This window comes from Canis lupus, chromosome 16 (genome assembly GCF_011100685.1).
Source record: "Canis lupus familiaris isolate Mischka breed German Shepherd chromosome 16, alternate assembly UU_Cfam_GSD_1.0, whole genome shotgun sequence".
Classification (NCBI taxonomy): domain Eukaryota; kingdom Metazoa; phylum Chordata; class Mammalia; order Carnivora; family Canidae; genus Canis; species Canis lupus.
This window is the reverse complement of record NC_049237.1, coordinates 34,000,157-34,022,386: the sequence shown is the minus strand read 5'-3', so window position 1 is coordinate 34,022,386 and position 22,230 is coordinate 34,000,157. Positions and strand designations below refer to the sequence as shown.

General features: G+C 35.6%; 1 protein-coding gene across 5 annotated transcripts in view; it reads left to right on the top strand.

Moving 5' to 3' along the window:
- Positions 1-22,230, top strand: part of WRN (WRN RecQ like helicase) — a 140,344-nt gene that overhangs the window by 99,886 nt on the left and 18,228 nt on the right. For all 5 annotated transcript variants that reach the window (XM_038560158.1, XM_038560157.1, XM_038560159.1 and 2 more), the window contains 8 exons: positions 4,439-4,609; positions 4,687-4,784; positions 5,606-5,681; positions 6,426-6,499; positions 11,710-11,785; positions 12,034-12,146; positions 14,656-14,770; positions 20,928-21,059. In XM_038560158.1, the coding sequence (XP_038416086.1) occupies positions 4,439-4,609; positions 4,687-4,784; positions 5,606-5,681; positions 6,426-6,499; positions 11,710-11,785; positions 12,034-12,146; positions 14,656-14,770; positions 20,928-21,059 (855 nt within the window). The remainder of the gene's footprint in view (positions 1-4,438; positions 4,610-4,686; positions 4,785-5,605; positions 5,682-6,425; positions 6,500-11,709; positions 11,786-12,033; positions 12,147-14,655; positions 14,771-20,927; positions 21,060-22,230) is intronic.

The window sequence follows — 22,230 nt, the reverse complement described above, 5'->3', positions numbered from 1 at the left end:
CTGAGCTTTTTTGCCTTGTAGGAATTGGGAAAGAGGCAAAAGAAAAATTAAAATGTAAACAGAAACTGTAGGCTTGTTTTACACTTTAGTAACATAGAGATTTAAGACTTGAGAGTTTAAGCTTATACCTATTTTTTCCCATTAGTTATTAAACATCTTTTTGTGTGTGTGTAAGGCACTATGTTTTGTGGAGAACTCAAAGCCTGAATTAGATGAAACGCATCATCTAACATGGAAGGTGTTACTTGGGAAGAAATAAGTATAGTGTAGCATTGAAAGAGATGATAAAGGACATATGAATAGATATAAGTTCTGGAGAGAGTACTTGTTAATACCTGGAAATTAGAGAAGTCTTTGTGATTCTATCAGTATCATTGGAGCTTTCTTTTTCATAGGAGATGTAGTAGATTTGGACATTCAGAGATGGAATGAGAGAAGAAAGGTAGAGGGAAGTGTGGCATTCCTAAGCAGAAAGATTTACCACAGAAAACAATTGTGATTTTTAAAGAAGTTACTTTGAACAATTGGCAGGTTCTTTGTTTTCTCTATCAGATAGACATTCAAAGATTTTGCTTTTATTAGAAAGTGATACTTTGGTTTGGGTTCTAGCCTCCCAGCTCTTATTTATTTATTTATTCATTCATTCATTCATTCATTCATTCATTCTTTTATGATAGGCACTCACAGAGAGAGAGAGAGAGATAGAGGCAGAGACATAGGCAGAGGGAGAAGCAGGCTCCATGCACCGGGAGCCCGACGTGGGATTCGATCCTGGGTCTCCAGGATCGTGCCCTGGGCCAAAGGCAGGCGCTAAACCGCTGCGGCACCCAGGGATCCCTCTCCCAGCTCTCTTTATTCTAATATTTATCCATCAATTAGTAGTTTCCATGTTCCTCGATATGCCAGTTTGGTGTTCCTTATTTTCCCAACCTGATTTTTAAAAGAAAAATGTGAGATAATTTCCCTTTTTGAGTGTGTCTTCTAGAGCAAAAAGACTATCCCTATGCCTTATTTTACAGTGGTTGATACTGAATCCCTGAAAGTTAGAGGACCTGTCCTGGGTCATATTACTCTGTGCCAGAATCAGGGTGAGCAAGCAGCTTTCCTGATTATTGTTTTAGTGCCTTCTCTATTTATTATGCTGTTCACATGCAGTTTTACATTTTTATTTTTAGATCGAATGATCTGGAGATACTAGAATGAATGTGATTGGTAAGGGATGTATCTGTAGAATGTGCCTTCCTTAAAATCAATGCCCAAATCCCTGTAGTTTCTATAGCAGCTTTCTGGGCACGGTGATTTCCATGGAAACAAGACAGTGTAAATTTATTCACACAGTATACAGTATTTACAGTTTTCATGAGGGGAAGAACAATTACTCTGCTGATTAGAAAAAAAATCTCATTGCTTCATACTAGTAAATGTGTTCGTTCACTTAAGGTTTTGTAGGGTTTTCTTTTTTTTTTTTTTTTTTTCCTTAGGAAGAGTAGAAGAATAATTCTAGTGTTGAGATTGCTAATAAGTACTATTAGGCAATTTAATACCTTTGGTGTTACTAGTTTGCAAGCAATAGAATCTTCTACTGCAAGTATAAGCCCCTAGCAGATATAGAGTACTATTATAAGTGTTATAGGGAAAACTGACTAGATAACTAAGTAGTGGTTTTTCTTTCTTTTTTTTTTTTTTTTTAAATATTTATTTATCTGTGTTAGAGAATGTGCACGCATACACATGCTTGTGCAGGAGAGAGGGGCAGAGAAGAGGGGAAGAGAGAGAATCTTAAGCAGGCTCCACACCCAGTACCAAGGCTCAATCTCATGACCTTGAGGTCATGACCTGAGCTGAAATCAAGAGTCAGACACTTAACCCACTGAGCCACCCAGGTGCCCCCATAATGGTTTTTCTTTTAGATTAGGGAATTCAGGTTGCATTAAAGGACCAACTGTTAACTAATAAAAAGAAAGTTAATGTTACTGAGTCAGGCTTGCTTATTCAATTTTTACAATATCCCCAAGAGATAGAAGCTATTGTTAATACTTGTATAGCAGCTGAGAAAATAGAAGCCCAGGTAAGTTAAGTAACTTGTCCAAAGTCAAAAGGGTAGTAAGTACCAGAGCTGTGACTTGAATCCTGGTGATTTTGCTGTACTGACTACAAACAATGTATATATGTGTGTATGTGTATATGTATATGTGGGATATTTATTTGTAGTATATATGTTGCATATGTATATTTGTGTGTACACATGATAGAGTAATAAAAGATTAGAACTAGTACTCAGGAGGCCTGTGTTCTACTTGTAGTTCTAGGAACTTAGGCTACCAATTAACATCTTTGAGCTTCTGATTATTTGTTAGTAATATGAGTAAAAAATAACCATGTAGATCAGAGAGATCCAATGTTCCTCCTAGCTCTGAAATTCTCTAATGTTTGATTTTAAGCATTCTTTTCAAGTCAACCCAAAGTTATTTGGCTTAGGTAGGGACTGTTAACAGGGAAAAAGATACCATGTTGTACCTGGGTGTTTCTATTTCTCTAAATCTTGTTCTAATAAAATTTTGGTAAATATAATCACCATGATACTAAAGCTCATTACTTAGCTATCTTAATAAAAATAATTCTATTTTTATTTTTAAGATAAATAGAATACACTTAGAGACTGTTAACAAACCTATCAGACACCTTTGTGATAAGCTCAGTTTCTAGGCACTGAAGTGTTTCTGATGGGATTTTGTTCCACTTTAATCTCATGGCAGCCTAGGTTTCCTTTGTGTGAGGGATCAGCTTTATTTAGGCTCTTTCACTTTAATTCACATGTTTAACATTCCAAAATGATAAACTGGTAGGCATAACATTCTTATCAGTTGCATAAAACTAATACATTCATAATAGAGAACCTTCTGATTTTTGAGTTAGGTCCACGGTAACTCATCCTATGAATTGTTTTGATTTTGATCCTGAATTTTTTTAGGTATTGATTGTTAAACCTTCATGGAAAATAGGTGAAATGTAAAATTGTTAAATGACGGACTGTGCCTATTTCTAAAATTGTAGATTGCATTTTATATTGAAATTTTTAGAATACAATAACTTCTTGACATATTCAAGCAATGTTTTTGATATACAAATATAACCTAAAATATAGAATTTATATTCGCTTATAATCACTCTAAATAATTTAAACAGAAAAGTATTTATTACTGGGCATTCAGCCACTTCTATTGTTGATAAGATTATACCGTAAAATAGTCATGAGCGCTGCTACCTCGTCTGTGACAAGAAGCAATCTGTCAGTTTGGGAAGCTGCCACTACAGCACCAGACCCCAAAGTGTACTGCATAGGGAGCTATAAGCAGGGAGGTTCCACTTCTGCTTGCTCTAGTAACCACCCTGCACTTGCTCATAAAAAGCAGACAGCTCCATAATCATGCGTACCTCCAAGACTAGCTAGAGTAGTCTTACCTCATTTCCTACTTGTAGATGTCATTTAAAAATGCCTTTGCATAGTAGAACTTAAATCATACCCAGAACTCTAGCTAAAAGATTTTGAGAAATAGTATTTGTAACTTCCCGGCTTCTGCAGTAAGAGTGGGTGAAGGTTAGAATGACCCCATCTCCTGTATTCACTACGAAAGCATTAGACAGGAGCAACTTTCCATAAAGCTTTATGTTCATATGATACTATAGATATTTAACGGTAGTACTTAAATGTGTAGGGTAAGTGAAGGAGATAGTAAGAGGGCACAGTGAATGGAAAATACAGAGAGTGAAGGTGGGGGGAGTCCTCTCTATCAGAGGACAAGAGAATTACATGAGGCAGAGTAGCTTCCCCAGCATTGCCAGAATGTGATGGCTTGTAAAGAGTCTCCCACTGGAATTGTCTCTTCACTTAAGGAAAAAACCCCTCAAAAACAGCAACTCTGTAGCATGCACTTGCTTTTCCCCGGGTATCTCAGTATAGCAGCTAAATCAGAAAAGATTAAGTAAACTTGGCAGTACCTCAAGAACAAAAGCACAGTGAATACAGCCATGCAGTGAGGACCGAATTTTTGCAGTGTATTCCTTGATTATTAGCTGTTGGGTCATACTGCTTCTAGTCTTGAGCTGTAGCTTATAATTACTATTTTCAGACCATAAAATATATTAATAAAAGGTCTAAATAGCCTAGGTTAAATATCCCAAACATATCCAAACCTATGCATTGGAAAATGCATGTGAATTATATGTGAAATTGCCTGCCATTACTTCATATAGTAAAGGAACACTATTTTGATTATATATTTATGTATAAGTTAAGTATTCAGAACAAGCAGGATAGGCATAAAATTTTGTAGGTTTTTAAAGTTGAAATCCAAAAAAATGAATAGACAGTTCTATTTTACTTACCCTGTTTAATTAAAAAAGCATTTTTAGCTACAGATTTCATTCCTGATTTCAGAATTCCCAGCGTCTTGAAGATAAGTATCGCAGACACAGTTTATTTGGCACTGGCAAGGATCAAAAAGAGAGTTGGTGGAAGGCTTTGTCCCGTCAGCTCATGGCTGAAGGATTCTTGGTAGAAGTTCCTGGGAGACAAAAATTTATAAGGATTTGCACTCTTACAGAAAAGGTAAACAATGTAGAAATATACCTGTTTGATTTAATTTCTCTCACTATGTATTAAAAGATTCTTTTTGTGTTCAATAGGGCAGATGTTGGCTTCATGAAGCCAATAGAGAATTTCCTAAGAAACTTAAACTTGAAGCTAATGAAGAATTGTGTCCGAGGGTGTTTCTTCTACCAAGGTTCATTTTTCATTTTTTTTTAACTTCTGTATTTTTTATTGTTAAAATGTCAAATTATACCAATTCATAGGCACCACAAAGATAATATGAGTAAAGATTGCTTTGCATACCTCTTTTAGCTAGTTTGAGGATGAGAGCCAGTGGGTAAAAGATAAATCATAGAACATTTTCTTGATTGATAGGAAGTAGTTGAGTATAGTATTTAGAAAGTTACTTTCCCATTGGTTAAAGAAGCAGCACGGAGATCAATATTGAAGAATCCACATATCATATTTCCTTCTTATATATAGAAGAAGGTCGCAAGGGAATACATGTGATGCCTTCTTTTTTGTTTCTTTACATGTTATCATTTATGGATTTTTCCCCCTTTTTAAAAAAATTGAGGTGTAATTGACATATAACATTGTGTAAGTTTGAAGTATACAAGCGTGTTGGTTTGATAGATGTATATATTGCAATATGATAACTACAGTGACTTAGCTAACACCTCTATCATGTCACATAATTATAATTTCTGTGTTGAGAACAACCTAGTCTCTTCATAACTTTGAAGTTTATAAGACTGTATTATTGACTGTAATCCCTATATTGTGTATTACATAAGCAACTTTTCTTTTAAACTTAAAAAACTAAAGAGCTTTAAACTTTAAAGAGCTTAAAAAGCACTTTCCAGAGCTTGTTCTTAAAAAAAAAAAAAAAATTTAAAAAATTTTCAGCTCTAAAAAAGTAATGCAATCTTATCTGCCTTTCTGGGAGTGGAGACATGATATTAGATAATTACATTTTAAAGTTTGAGATATTTTAATTTTATTATATTTCAGTTCTAAAACTGTACCACCTGGCGCTGAACAACATTCCTCTAATCGAGTACCAATTGAATTAACTGCAGAGAAGAAGGTTGGTTTGTTAAAGAGGTGGTTCTTATTGACTTCCTTCTTTATTGAATGAAATGCCATATGTAACAAAACATAAACTTTGGAAAGAGTAGTGCTATGAACAGGATAAAATATGCAGTATGTGATTTCTGGGGCTAATAAGACAGTTAAAAATATTTGAGAAAGTAACTTACTTTAATTTTTTTAAAGCCTATTTTATTAAACCATTTGGCCTGGAGTTTTGTTTTTTTTTTTTCACATTATGATACTTATAATTGATAGAAAAAATAAGCATGAGTCTTAAATACTTGTTCTCAACGAAAGCTATACACATACACATATGTGCACACATACTTTCTTGCTTTGTTATTCGATCTTAGATAACAATTAAAGATTAAATACTCACAGGCAGACTTCAGCTAATTGGAACACTGGAGCAATAGGAAAATGTGCTGAATTAAATTTTTTGTAAAGTTTTTCTGTTTTATTGAAGTATGCAGAATTTAACTGAATCATTTTATAACTTTGGCTTCTGCTGTGCCTCAAATAACTATTTCGATCATATATTCTCTATAGATTTGGGAGGAATAGGACATTACATTTCTAACTGCCTTATAATCTGAGAGCTATTTTCAGGTGATGATTTTTGTTTGGTAATTAGAGGAGGAACTGTCATCATGAGATTTTGTATCTTATTTTTTCTGTATTTGAAAGGTTTTGAAACTTCTAATTTTTTTGTAATGGACCTTTATATGTTTTAAAACAGTCTAACTTGGAGAAGATGTATTCTTACAAAGCATCTGATAAAATTTCTTCTGGGAGTAACATTCCTGAAAAAAGGTACAGAGTTCAAAATGTTTATTTTCTGTGCTTACTGTATCGGCACCTTTTTTTTCTTTCATAAAGAGAAAGGTCTATCAGATGTTGGGATTTGTCATTGGCAGAAGGAAGTTAGAGTTAAAGCATAACCCTCCAGTCTTATAATTACTAAAAAAGACCTATAAAATGATAGTATTAACATTAATTTAATAACTAATTCTTCCTGGGTATTATTTTTTGCCAAGCTGTGTGCTAAATGCTAAATATTTTATTTGTAATATCTCATTTAATTCTTACAACAGTCTATGAGTTAGCTACTATTATTTATACCCATTTCAAAGTTGAAGATACAAAGGTTAAGAAGTTAACTAACTTGGTCAGTTACAGAGAGCTAATGGGAGAGCTGACTTGCAAATCTTTGTCAGTCTCTAGTATCTAAACACTCATATATATATATTCCCCGGCCTTTTAAAATATATTTTATAGGGCAACCCAGGTGGCTTAGCAGTTTAGCGCTGCCTTTAGCCCAGGGTGTGGTCCTGGAGACCCGGGATTGAGTCCCACATCAGGCTCCCTGCATGGAATGGAGCCTGCTTCTCCCTCTGCCTGTGTCTGTGCCCCCCCCCCCCCCCCGTCTCTCTCATGAATAAATAAATAAAATCTTTATTTTTATTTTTTTAATTTTTAAAATAAAATCTTTAAAAAAATAAAATATATTTTATGGCAACATGAAATAGAGTTGGTAGAAATAACAAATGTACCTATTGTACTTTGGAGCTTCATATTTGACTTGCTGATGTAACGAAATTGTGGAGAATGTACAGAATTACAGAAAGTCTGAAGGTGGAGAATTTGAAAAACTTGTCAGGACCTATACACAGACTATTGAATGGAATATGTTTGCATACATATCAGATGAAAATAAATTAATGTTCTCTGATCCTGTTACAATCTAGTGGACTACTCACTTAGATAATACTACTTTCGATCTGATAGAAACATTTACCATAATACCAGTCTCTCACTGAAAATAATTCCTTTTTGTTTATTTATGGAGTAATTAATTACAATGTTTTATGTAAACAAAAGGATTTGGGAGTATGCTTCAGTGTGCTGAAGCATTTCTTCATTTAAACATTTATTGTGGGGATCCCTGGGTGGTGCAGCGGTTTGGCGCCTCTCTTTGGCCCAGGGCGCGATCCTGGAGACCCGGGATCGAATCCCACTTCGGGCTCCCGGTGCATGGACCCTGCTTCTCCCTCTGCCTGTGTCACTGCCTCTCTCTCTCTTTCTGTATGACTATCATAAATTAAAAAAATAAATAGATAAATAAACATTTATTGTGGGACGCCTGGGTGGCTCAGTGGTTGAGTGTCTGCCTTTGGCTCAGGGTATGATCCTGGGGTCCTGGGATTGAGTCCCACATCAGGATCCCCTCTCTGTTTCTCCCTCTACCTATGTCTCTGCCTCTCTCTCTCTGTGTCTTTCATGAAAAAATAAATAAAACCTTTAAAAATAAATAAATCAACATTTATTGCATTTTTGCTAACCATCTTTGTGCCAGGTATTACTCTAGGCATTGGGATTCGGTGGGGAAAATAGAGACCTAGTCACTGGCCCTCCCAGGGCTTATATTCTAGTGGGATATACAGGTCAGGGAACATAAAATTACAATCCAGGGTTGTAGCACTTTGGAAACACACTTTGGAAGTGACCCTTGAGGCTTAAATAGAAATGAAGTGACAAGGAAGGGAAGTTTTCTGACCAGAGGAATAGCCCACATATTAAAACCTGAAAGCAAGAGAAGGTGTGGTATGATTGAGGAACTCAATGGTATGCTAGCAGTTACCTGGTAGTAGTGAAAATTTAAGACTGGAGAATTAAATAGGGTCCAGAATATCCAGTTCCTGTCCAGCACTCAGCTTGATCATAAAAGCAGTTAAGTGGAGGAGCTAAGGAAGGATTTTTAGTAGGACAGTGTCATTAAACTTATGATTGAGAACAGAGGTTGACATTTCTATAAATGATCAGATGGTAAATAATTTAGACTTTGAGGGCTATGTGGTCGCTAACTACTCAACTTTGCTCTTGTAACCCTAAAGCAGCTATCGTTGATAGGTGAAGAAATAAATGTGGCTGTGTTCCAATAATACTTTATTTATGGACACTGAAATTTGAATTTCATGTAATTTTCACATGTCACAAAATGTTCTTTTAAATTTTTTTGAACTGTTTAAAAGTGTAAGAAACCATCTTTAACTTAGAAGCCTTACCAGAACAGAAGGATTTGTCCCATGCAGTGTGCTGACCCTTGATGGATGACTGGCTTGGAGGGAATGGGAGGCCGGAGGATCAGAGTGCAGAGACACAAATAAAGAGGCCTATTGCAGTAGCATTTGCAAGAGAAGATGGGAACTTAGATGAAGGTAGTGGCAGTGGACATGGACAGAAACAGAACTGTAAGATATTTAGGAGGTAGAATTGTTAGGACTCAGTGATTAAAAAGATAGGCGGACTAAGGAAAGTGGGGAACTTGAACATGACACTTAGGTTCCTGTCCGATTGCAGGTTAGAGTGTTGCCATTCCCTTCACTGGCAACATAAGAGGAACACAGGTTTGAAAGGTTGGATATTTAGGGGATGAGAAGTTGAATGATAGACATACTGGGTTCATACCTGTGGTGTGGCCCAGAAATTATTTTTAAGATGTGGGCTTAGTGTATAGAAGGGAGAAAGATGCTTACACGTCAATAACTATTATTTTAAAGTTCATTTGAATTTTTATTAAAATAGTTCATGTATTGGTTTTAAAACTCAGTTGGTACTTAATGGCATATAACAAAGCATGTGAGTTCATACCTTCCCAAATGTTGCTCTGTTCTGTAGAAGCAGTCATCCTCAAATCTTCCAGCTGGGCTCTCTGATATTTGCCTCTGTTTTTTTTTGTTTTGTTTTGTTTTTTGTTTTTTGTTTTTTGTTTTTGGCAGGGGGAGGGGCACAGGGAGAGGGGGAGAGAAGCTCAGTTGTCAGACTCTCCACTAAGCACAGAGCCTCTTGTGGGGTCTCAGTCTCACAACCCTGAGATGGTGACCTGAACCAAAATCAAGAATCAGGTGCTTAACCAACTAAGCCATCCAATCCAGGTGGCCCTGCCTCCATATTTCTAAGTGACATGCTTAGATTACTATTTTTGGACCTATCAGTTTTAGAAGTTTTTTTGTTCCATGAACAAAATTTATAATGGCAGATTAGGGCTTATCTCCCATATGCCTTTCCCCCATTTCCCTTCCTTCAATTCCCCCCTTTGTCCAAAACATTATATTTCATGTTTTGGTCATATTAACGATTTGTTTCTACATTATTATACTTTTTTTTTTCTACATTATTATACTTAAACAAATATATACCACTAAGCCAAACTGTGTGGCTATGGCCACCACTATCTTAATTTTCCCTGATGTTAGTAATTGTCTTTTTTGTTTTTTTGGCTTGGGTTTTAGTGTTCTTATTACTCATTTTTCTTTTCTCTTGTTTTCAATCTCCTTTTGTTTGCTTAACTTTCTTGGAGAGTGCCTTGACTTTATATTCCCTTCCATCTAGTAAGATTTTATTTTTAGTTATTGAAACATTCATTTCAAATAATTATTTCTTGTTCTTTTTCTTCTTTCTTTAACATAGCAATCTTGTTTCATGAATAGAACATCTCCACTCCCCCCCCCCCCCCAAAAGAGAGCACAAGGCAGGGAGGAGCAGAGGGAGAGGGAGAGAGAAACTCCAGCAGACTGTGCTCAGTGTGGAGCCTGATGCAGGGCTCAGTCTCACGACCCTAAGAACATGATCTGAGCCGAAATCAAGTGTTGGATGCTTAATTGACTACACCACCCAAGTGCCCCCAATGTCTCCACTTTTTGATGATATTCATTATAGTTATTTTGAACTTTTTTTCTGTACACTTATAATAGCATTCATAGGCAAAACACTTATTATTAAATGTTTTCTATATATATTTCTGCTTTGGAGCTATATTACCCATATTTTGCCAGTATATGTGATGATAAAATTTATTTTTGAAATAATTTAAAGTACCATTTTGTAAACAGTACATTATTATAGAGGCTTTTATAAATACTGTGATAAAGGTTAATATATTATTTAAAACAAATTTATGATTATCTTGAGTAACCTGATATTACTAATTTTTTGAACTGGAGTTACCTTTTCTCAGGTTTAGTCTACTTATTTTAGTGATAGGATTTGATAATTGTGAAAATCTTACTTTATACTGTAGATTTTGAATTCTTGCAACAGAAATTTATAAACATTTCTTAAGTATCAAACATGTTCCCCCTTTTCCTTACCAAAGGAGGGATTTATTTAAATTTGGCATCTTTTATATAGGCTATTACATACAATTTTATTTTTATATCTTTTCCTCTCTATAATTAATCAATGAGAAATACTTATTGTAGAAATTGGTTTTCTAGGGGCTCCTGGGTAACTCAGTCGGTTAAGCATCTGCCTTCAGCTCTGGTCATGCTCCCAGGGTCCTGAAATTGAGCCTCATATCGGGCTCCCTGCTCAGTTATGGGAGAAGCCCCGTATCTGCTTTTCCCTCTGCATCTGTCACTCCCCCTGCTTGTTCTCTCTCTCTCTCTGTCAAATAAATAAAATCTTTAAAAAAAAATTGGTTTTCTGTCTAGTTTGCTGCCTAGCACCTTCCATGTTGTTTGCTAATTGCATGGTTTTTATTTTTCTTTTGTGACATCAAAAGAGAAATTATTCCCTTTGGCTTAGTTTTGTTTGATCTTGCAGAAAATTATGAACAGTTTTATTAATCCTATTTTAGTGTTCCTCACCAACCAAAAATTAGTGATGTCACAGTGAAGAATCATAGATTGTATCTCTCTTGGTCAAAAAAAAAAGTTATCTTCGGTATAAAGATGTATTTTAAAGAATTTGGTTGAGGATGAAGATGGGGCAAATGCTGTTTTTAAGTATACTAAATTTTGATGAATTCAAATTATAGTTTTAATTTTACCATTATAATGAATGCATTTGATTGAAATTGTTTAAAATTTTGGCTGTTGTATAAATCACAGTTATTTCACTGGTATTATGAAGAATGAATGTTGATATTGACATGGAACAGTACTTTTCATTTGGGGGGTGAAATAAAAACTGAACTTGGAGAAAGAAAAGCCTTTTTATTTATTTTCTTTTAAATATTTTAGCATCATAGTACACTCACCAGGAAAATCTTACAAGTCTTCAGAACCTGTTATTTCAGCTGAAGAGCAGGAGACTCAGGTACAACTTCTGTGAAAAGTCAGTGTTTGAAAGGATAATTGTGATTACATATGCATGCTTAAAGTTTCGTTGCCAGTATTTAAAAAAATTGTTCTTTAGCTGTGAGTCTGAGATATAGTTAATTTTTCATCCTAAGGGAAAATGTAATAGCTGAAGATCTAAAAATAAAGGACTGGATTTTTCTAAGTACATTTAAAAAAAAAAACAGCAACAACAAATGTTGAGTTGTTTTTCTGTTCTTTGTTCAGACTGTGTTGTATGGCATATTGGTGGAAGCCAGGCAGAAACATGCCGGTAAAATGGATGTTCCTCCAGCCATTCTAGCAACAAATAAGATACTATTGGAAATGGCCAAAATGAGGTAAGCTGTGCAGACATCTGTTCTAACTTATTTTCTCCTAACAGAATAGATTTGTAACATAGATTGTTCAGTGATAGTATGACTTAGGGTCCAGCTGTCCTATCCTTGAGGTAATTCTCCTCAGCATGGGAAGCTACTGTCTACCATCTCTTCACCGAGCTGTAGTCTGCCATTTCTATGTGAATGAAAACCAACTGTGTTCAGCCATCAAAGTCAGAATATATAAAATCTAACTCATTATCCACAAACCCTCCATGCGTGCATTTTGTGCAACTACCAAAACTCTTTTTTCTTAATTTCTACCAAAACTCTTCTTTCTTGTTTTCTTATTTTTGTCAATTCATACCTTCATGTTCTTAATGACACGTTTATTTTATTTATTTATTTATTTTAAAGATTTTATTTATTTATTCATGAGAGACACAGCAAGAGAGAGAGAGCAGAGACACAGGCAGAGAGAGAAGCAGGTTCCATGCAGGGAGCCTGACATGGGACTCGATCCAGGGTCTCCAGGATCACGCCCCGGGCTGCAGGCGGCGCTAAACTGCTGAGCTACCGGGGCTAATGACACGTTTAAACAAACCTCTGGTGTTATTTGCACTTCTCTGACATGGATCCCTGTCTTACTCTTAAATAGTTTTGAGACTTTTTTCATTTCAGTGTTCCTTACGTGTCTATGTATGCTGTCCTCTCTCTTTTTTGTGACACCCTGTTCAGACAATTAATTGCCGCTGGACTATTGAAAAAACCTCTTAACTAGTTACTCTTTCCTTATCTCTCCGTCATTTTTTCATCTGATGCATAAGACCAAATCTCTTTCTCATATCATACTTCTGCTTAACTAGTTCCCTACTGTCTTAACTTCTTTTGCTTATAATTCAGGGCCCTTCATTTATGGATTTACACATGCCTTTCTATCCATGTTGCAGAATTTTGAATGGTTTATCTGACTACTTGCTGTTGATCATTTGTGAAGAAGACCCTGTTCAACTTCCATGAATTTATTTACAGTGTCACTTTAGCCTTGCAGTTTCCTTGATTCCCCAAAACTCCTGCTATGAAATCCTTCAAGATCTGGCTTTATTAATTATCTTCTCCATGAAGTCTTTCATGCTCTTAGTAGCAAAGTAATTCCTCTCTCTAGAATTCATAAAGGACTTTAAAATGTAAATTTAGAAGATGCTTTTTGCACACTTCTCACATAATGCTTTACTTATTTTTTTTGTTATTATTGGTAATATACCTAATGTTATATCTTCCAGATTTTATTTTTTTAAAATTTTATTTATTTATTTATTTATTTATTTATTTATTTATTTATTTATTTATTTATATTTTTTAATCTTCCAGATTTTAAGCTCTGAATAAATATACTATTTTCCTCATCATTTTATGTCTTCCAAAGCACTTAGCACAATGCCTAATAAATATGAGGTGGTCAATAAATATTTAGAAGAAATTATTTCCAAAGAACATTTGTTTGATAATTGTATTCATCTTTTATACTCTTTTAAAAAATTATTTTTGACATTAAATTTCATCTAAAAGATGTTACTTCAGTGTGAAATTTTAATAATATAGTGCTTTTATTTTAAAATAATTATTTTATTAAAAATAAATATTCGCTGAGTGAAGTAAGTCAATCAGAGAAGGACAAACATTATATGTTCTCATTCATTTGGGGAATATAAATAATAGTGAAAGGGAATATAAGGGAAGGGAGAAGAAATGTGTGGGAAATATCAGAAAGGGAGACAGAACGTAAAGACTGCTAACTTTGGGAAATGAACTAGGGGTGGTAAAAGGGGAGGAGAGCGGGGAGTGGGAGTGAATGGGTGACGGGCACTGGGGGTTATTCTGTATGTTGGTAAATTGAACACCAATGAAAAATAAATTTAAAAAAAATAAATAAAAATAAATATTCAAAATCCACACTTTAATATTTAGTGAAGATATTTAAAAGAAAAGGACTAACAATTAGGTTGGCAGATTTTTAGAAAATAGACATCATACAGTCTTTTAGTTACTGATATTGTAAGAAATATTGAGTTAAAAGCCTAAGGTAGTTAGCATGTTTATTGTTACAGGCAAGTACTTTGTAAATAATGAATGAGATTTTCTTTTCAGTTTCTTAGCTTGTTGGTTGTCCTCAGAGCCTTACAGTTTTTCCTTTTATATTTATAAAAATAATAATAGTGATGAGATCAGTTATAGACTAGAACATTAGCCTGTTTCTTCATGGTAATGGCCTGTTCACCTTTTAGTACGGTGTCTTGTGGTGATAATGGAGGTGTTTTTTTATTCATAAGTTGCTAAAATAGCAAATCTTTAAATGGTGGAAAGCAAGGAGAGACATCATAGAACATGATTATATGTATTACACGTTGTTTTTGGTTGTTGGAAAAAATACATGTTTATTGAATATGATTTTGAAGCTAAACATCAGCCATGTTGCTGGAGTGATAATATTTTAGTAGTTTCTTGACTTTTTAATTTTTTTAAATGACAGACCTACTACATTTGAAAATATGAAAAGGATCAATGGTGTGTCTGAAGGCAAAGCTACTATGCTGACCCCTCTGTTGGAAGTCATCAAACATTTCTGTCAGATAAATAATGTTCAGGTAAAATACTGTGGTTTGCAGGAACTGTGAGAACATAAACATTTTTCGATGATTTCAAAAACATGTTTCAAAAGCAGCATTTTCTCCCTTTATAGTTGACCCTTGAACAGTGTGGGAGGTTAGAGGTGCTGACCCCTATGCAGCCAAAAATGCACGTATAACTTTTGAATCCTCCAGAACTACTAATATCTTCCTGTTGACTGGAAGCCTTACTGAGAACACATATAGTTGATTAACACTTATTTTGTATGTTACATATGTTTTGTTTACTGTATTCTTTTTTTTAAAAGATTTTATGTGAGAGAGAGAGAGCATGAGTGGTGTTGGGGGTAAAGGCAAAGTGAGAGGCAGAAGCAGGCTACCCAAGCCAGGAGCCCAATGTGGGGATTGATTCCAGGACCCTGAGATCATGACCTGAGCTGAAGGCAGATGCTTAACTGACTGAGCCACCCAGGTGCCCCTATATACTGTATTCTTAAAGTAAGCTAGAGAAAAGAAAATGTTATTAAGAAAATCATAAGAGGAGGGGCATCTGGGTGGCTCAGTCAGTTGAGCATCTGACTCTTGATTTCAGTTCAAGTCCCGATCTCAGGGTCATGAGATTAAGCTCTGAGTTGGGTTCCATGCTCACCCTGGAATCTGCATGAGAATCTCTGTCCCTTTCCCTCTGCCCCTCTCCCTGGCTTGTGTGCACTCTGTCTCTCAAATAAATAAATAAATCTTAAAAACAACAAAAAAAGAAAATCATAGGGGTTGCTGAAGGAGAGGTTGGTGGGGGATGGGCTAAATGGGTGATGGATATTAAGAAAGGCACTTGTGATGAGCACTGGGTGTTTGTTATATATAAGTGATGAATCACTAAATTCTACCTTTTTTTTAAAAGATTTTATTTATTTATTCATGAGACACACACACACACACACACACACACACACAGAGGCAGAGACACAGGCAGAGGGAGAAGCAGATCCCTTGCAGGGAGCCTGACACGGGACTCGATCCCAGGTCTCCAGGATCATGCCCTGGGCCCAAGGCGGCGCTAAACTGCTAAGCCACCCAAGCTGCCCATTAAATTCTACTGAAACCTATATGTTAACTAACTAGAATTTAAATAAAAACTTGAAACAAAACAAAAATCATAAGGAAGAGAAAATACATTTATAGCATTGTGCTCTATTTTTTGAAAAAAAATTCGCTTATAAGTGGACCTGGCTAGTTCAAACCATATTGTTTCAAGGGTCAGTTGTATTTTCATTTCCACACTGGACACTTAGAAAATCGATTCAGATTGTTCCTATAGTAAATCACTTACAAAAATAACAAAATTATTACAAAAATAACTAACTAACAGAATGTTAGTTATCTAATTTTTAAGATGATGCTTAAGTAGTTGTCTAGGCTGCTCATATCTTTCTATTCTGTTGAATGGTTTTATTTTTAAATTTGAAAAAGTAGTGTTTTAGGCTGATAAGTTATTTTACTTTCAAATGGAGGTAGAAATTAAAGCTGCAAAGTTATCCTTGCTATCAGTTGGCACCGAGCCCAGCCACTTTCTTTTTTATATTATTCATTTTGTTCCCTAATTACTCTTTCCTTCCAGTCATGCTGTCTTTTGATATTAAGTAGAATACGTATTCTTCTCGTTAGTCTTGATAGCATTTTCTTCCTATCCTTTTATTATTCTTGCTCCACCATAATTGGTCATTTCCACAAGGATACTTTGAGTTTCTTTCTTTAAACTGCATCTGTAGACTCCATTTTTACCCCAACATAGAAGGTGAGGCATTGTGAGGTAGTAGAAAGTCTACTGGACTCCGAATCAGGGAATCAGGAATTTAATTCCATCATAGTCTCCCTGGGGAAGCTGAATGTCTTCTTTTTTTTTTTTTTTTTTTTTAAGATTTTATTTATTTTATTTTATTTTTTTTTTATAATTTATTTATGATAGTCACAGAGAGAGAGAGGCAGAGTGTACACAGGCAGAGGGAGAAGCAGGCTCCATGCACCGGTAGCCCGACGTGGGATTCGATCCCGGGTCTCCAGGATCGCGCCCTGCGCCAAAGGCAGGCGCCAAACCGCTGCGCCACCCAGGGATCCCCTTATTTATTTTATTTAAGAGAGAGCACAATCGGGTGGAGAGGAGGGGCAGAGGGAGAGGGACATGCTGACTCCCCACTGAGCAGGGAGCCTGACTCTGAATGTATGTGTTCCTCGAGTTTCCATTTCCTCACCTACACAACGGAAGGATACTTTACTTCCCCAAATTAAGGAAACAGTAGATTAATTAGAAAGACAAAAGATAGGGGCACCTAGATGGCTCAGTTGGTTAAGCATCTGACTTTTAATTTTGGCCCAGGTCATCGGGTCCTGAGATTGAGCTGTGTGGGCTCTGCACTCAGCACAGAGTCTGCATGGGATTCTCTCTCTCCCCCACCTTCTCTACCCCTCTGCCCTTCCCCCTGCTTACACTCATGCTCTCTCTCTCTCAAATAAATGAATAAGTAAATCTGAAAAAAAAAAAGATAAAAGATATGGAGTGAGTATAAAAAGTTGGAAGAGTTAAAAATATGGAAGGCAATATTAAAGGGTTGTTTTTACTTCTAAGAATTTCCTATAAGCTTTGATCAGGCACATTTGGATCCCAGTTTAAGAATCATTCTGTTTTATTGTATGTTATATTTCCCTCTTGTGATAGAATATCTTTGGCAACTTTACATTTCTTTTTCTTATTCTTAGATATTATGTAAAAACTACATATTTCACATTGGAAATTTTGAAAGGGAGATTATAATTTTTTAGTGGTTTGATAAAGAATATCATAGTTATCAGCAGTATTTGAATACGTTTTCTCTCTTTGGATGCTTCACAGTAGGATCTTCTTTCATGAACTAATGGCATTACTTAATAATGAAAGAAATTTTCCTCCCAACTTCTCTTCGGAAGAAGAAACTGAAATAGGGCAAAAGATAAATGCCCCGAAGGAGAGGTTCGAAACCTTTTTGAACTTTCTGGATGCAGAAAATGACTGCTAATTTCTGTGGTTAGGAATTATGCCTGGACTCTTGTATATTGAAAAAATATATTAAGTAAATAAATTTTTTTAAAAAGATTTTATTTATTTATTCATGACAGACACACACAGAGAGAGGCAGAGACACAGGCAGAAGGAGAAGCAGGCTCCATGCAGGGCGCCTGATGTGGGACTCCATCCCAGGTCTCCAGGATCACGCCCTGGGCCAAAGGCAGACACTCAACCGCTGAGCCACCCAGGCGTCCCTTAAGTAAATAAATTAACAAACATATATTTTTTTCTTTTTTTTTTTAATTTTTTTTATTTTTTTTTTATTTTTTTTTATTTATTATTTATGATAGTCACAAAGAGAGAGAGAGAGAGAGAGAGAGAGAGAGGCAGAGACACAGGCAGAGGGAGAAGCAGGCTCCATGCACCGGGAGCCTGACGTGGGATTCGATCCCGGGTCTCCAGGATCGCGCCCTGGGCCAAAGGCAGGCGCCAAACCGCTGCGCCACCCAGGGATCCCACAAACATATATTTTTTAACCCAGTTTTGTTATTCACACTTTCATTAACCTTTTAAGATATTTGCTTAAGGGGTGCCTGGATGGCACGTTTTTGTTTTTGTTTTTCTGTTTAAGAGCTTCAGAATAGTTATGTATTGTAGTTTTTAAAAAACATGCATCAAAACAGAGTGTATATTTTCTGGAGAAGCATAGCTGGCTACTCACACTTTGGCATTCACCATGGTCTAGGCCAGGGGTTCAGTCCTCATCCTTATCTTAAAGGTCTGAATTGTCTTGTCACAGAATAGTTGTGTTTTGGGGAGTAGGTTTGCATTACCCTTCTCTCTGAGCTTGGTTTGTTTGTGTTTTACAAACCCTTGTGTGGAGGGCTGACTTTCAATAGATCGCAGGGGGGGAGCTGCGCTGCTTCATAGGAAACCCCGACCCAGAAGCGGGTCCTCTACAGTGGTTTAGCACCAGGTTCCCCAACGTGGGTTGCGTGATGGGCAAGGGGGCGGCCCCCTTTCTGGCCGTGCCCATTTCCCAGGACCAGGGCCTATTTACCCCGACTCTGGTTCCGCGGGGGGGGAGGGAGGGGGGGACATGCCAGGTGGGGACGGCAGGGGAGCCGCCAGCCAAGGCCATCTGAGGCTCCGAGGCAGTGCCCTGTGGTGCCCTATGGTTCCGCCTGGGCGGGATTCTGATTTAGAGGCGTTGGTCATAATCCCACAGATGGAGCTTTGCCCCATTGCACCTCAGCCAAGCACATACACCAAATTGTGAGCTTGGTTTTATGTATACATACGTGCATATGTAAATATAAGTGGTTACATTGGAATGCAAATTCATTCATTTATAGTAAGAAATATAATTGGGAAGTTTCATTGACCCAACCAGTGTGTTCTCTCCTGTTGAAGAAGAAGGTATTTGGGAAGGCGGGTTATCTGACAGTTGCTTAGTGAGCCTGGAATAGAACAAGGGGAATTCTGATAGTGTCAGAAGTAGTCTGACATCAAAGCAGATTAGGCATTGTCATACATTGCTTGCCAGGGAAACTGTAATATTCAAATCTAGTTAGCCAAGACGTCTTCTCATCTGAACAGTGCTTGGATAGGTACTGCCTACTTTTGTCCTTCTGCCTTTTCTATTTATGTTTCCGTAATTGATCAGTCTCTGTTCACATCGTCTTTTATCTACATAGATTATGATTTGATTAGATTTTGTTTAATTAGAATCACATTCTAGCCCTTCCTTCTTGAGATTACTGCTCTCATGTTACTTTGCTTAGTGTTTTGGATGTTCCTAAACCCTTTAGTCTCATGTTTACAGATGATATCAAGATTTTGTCCCATAAATAATAAAATCTTCATGGATTTGCCAGAATAATTCACAGTGGTCACATATTTAAGAACTTGGCATCAAGGTGTCCCATTGTTGCCTTCAGCTATCAGATGATACTGACATACTGAGGAATTTGGTTAATGGAGTCTGATTTTTTTTAAAATTTTTTTTTATTGGCATTCAATTTGCCAACATTTAGCATAACACCGAGTGCTTATCCCACCAAGTGCCCCCCTCAATGTGGAGTCTGATTTTTAAGCATTCCTGGGAACTTAGGGCCAGATTTGAGTGTTAAATTCTCAGAAACACTTCATTTAATAAAAAATATTCTTCCTTGAAAATTTAGAGATGCCTAGAAACAATGACCTTACATCTTGTGGTATTGTCTGGCTTCTGTCTTCACCAAACTGCAGTTGTCTCCTGTGAACTAATCTGTAGACTCATTTATTTAGTGCAGAAATGGACTGCTGTGGGTTAGAATAAGCCAAGTTCTGTTGGATTTAATCCTTTTTTTAAAAAAATTATTTTTTATTTTATTTTTTTGGATTTAATTCTTTTAATTTAGTATTGGTACTTATGTTTTCAAAGGCAAAGTTTTCATGGAGGAAACGTTCATATATCTATGCAAATTATACATCATATAATTCTATCATAACTCTCACTTGGTCTTTATTTCAGGCTTTTAAAAAATTCCAGTATTTCTTCATTAATCTCATTTTTCAATCCTTTCTGCATTTTTTCTCTTCTAAATGTTTCTTAAGTAACCATATTTAAGAATTTACATGATCCTTCAAGTTTAGAGCCAGTTTGTATGTATTTTTTTAAACTATATGTATATAGTGATATATTTACTTACAAAATGTTAGCAGAATTTGTGGCTATGGTATCTAAATTTGAGTATTAATTTGGTTTATTCATGCATTTGGTATTCACTTCCAGGGATTAAGGGACTAATTTAGAGTCGGAGTGGTCAATTTTGTAGTTCATTTTGTATTCTCTCTTTATTGGCTAAAGGGGAAACTAGACATTTCTAGTTTTATAACCATGTTTGCCATTACAGATATTTTATTTAAAAACGTATTCCCTCTAGCTTTATTTTACCTTTATAAATCAATATGTAAAAAACAAATAAAAGAACCCACACCTTTTCCAGCTTTTCATAAAAAAGGGAATTTTTAACTGTTCCTTAGAGGTTTTATTTGTGTGTTTTTTTCCCTAATGCCTAATGATCATACTGATACTCTATCATTATATTCATATAATTATTGATCATTTGTGTTACATTTAATATTTTGTAGTCAGACCTCTTTTCAAGTACAAAACCTTGGGAAGAACCAAGGAACAGTGTGGTGGAGGAAAATGAAACATGTTCCCTTTCACAGTCTGCGGCCATCACGTATTCCTTATTCCAAGAAAAGAAGATGTCTTTGGTAAATGTTTTACTTTCAAGTTAGAGGGGATTTTAAGTTTATCTAAACATGTGTTTTATTAGCTTTTCAAATAGTAAAGTTGTGACTTGGGATAAGTTTATTCCAATCTTACAATGTTTTATATTGTTTCATATTATATTTAATTTTAAGCTAGAATGTCATTTTCTTTTTCTGCCAAGCCTACCTTTGTCAATTAGTGAAAACAACAAGTATACTTTGGCCATGGCTATTTTGTAGAGGTTGTATCAGAGGTACTATTAAACATAGAGCATAGGGATATATTAGAGCAGCCGTATTATAAGACTCTATTTTTTTTAATTGGGATTAATAATTTAAAAACTGTTAGCATATGTACTGATAAGAAATAATCTCCAAGATACGTTTAAGTAAAGAAAGGGAAGATGGAAAGCAGTATGAAAAACATAAATGTGTATGTGTATATATGCATGTGTATATGTGCATGTTTATATATGACATATTTTTGTGTATGTATACAAAAATGCATAGACTATCACTGGAAGGATGTCCAAGAAGCTAGAAATAAGTTACCAAAAAAAAAAAAAAAAAAATCCCCCCCAAAAAACCCCCAACAAGACCCAGCTTGCTTTTCACTCTAGATCCTCTACTATTATTTTGTTTTTTTTAAACCATGCCTGATGGTCTTTGAAAAACATCTTAATTACTATGAAAAATGGCCACACTTAATGTTTCTTCACTGTTCTGGCCTCAATCCTTAAGGCTATTGAAGTTTTTTTTAATATATAAAATGAAGAGTATATCTTAGTGGAATAGGGACAGAATTAGGCTTCCAGCAAGGCTTAGCTAATTTGAATTCTTATTCTGTCATTAAATTGATTTGGAAAAGGCTATATGGTCCAGTGCCTGCTTTTCCTGTTCTCTGTGTGAATGAATGAATATAGCCTCTATTCATGAGGCTATATTATACTTCTTATTATGGTTAAAATCCAGTATAAATAAGAAAAATAGTCCATAGCTTGTCTTCATCACTTAATAGATGTTCTAATTAAACAGTCAAATTTCTAAAAGTAAAAGTACAAAAGCCATTACAGAAGAAACCAAATAATTCCATTGCACTATTTTTGAAGCAAATTACATGATAAATATAAATTTTAAGTTCAGTCTTATGAAAATAATAACTTCCATGTATGTG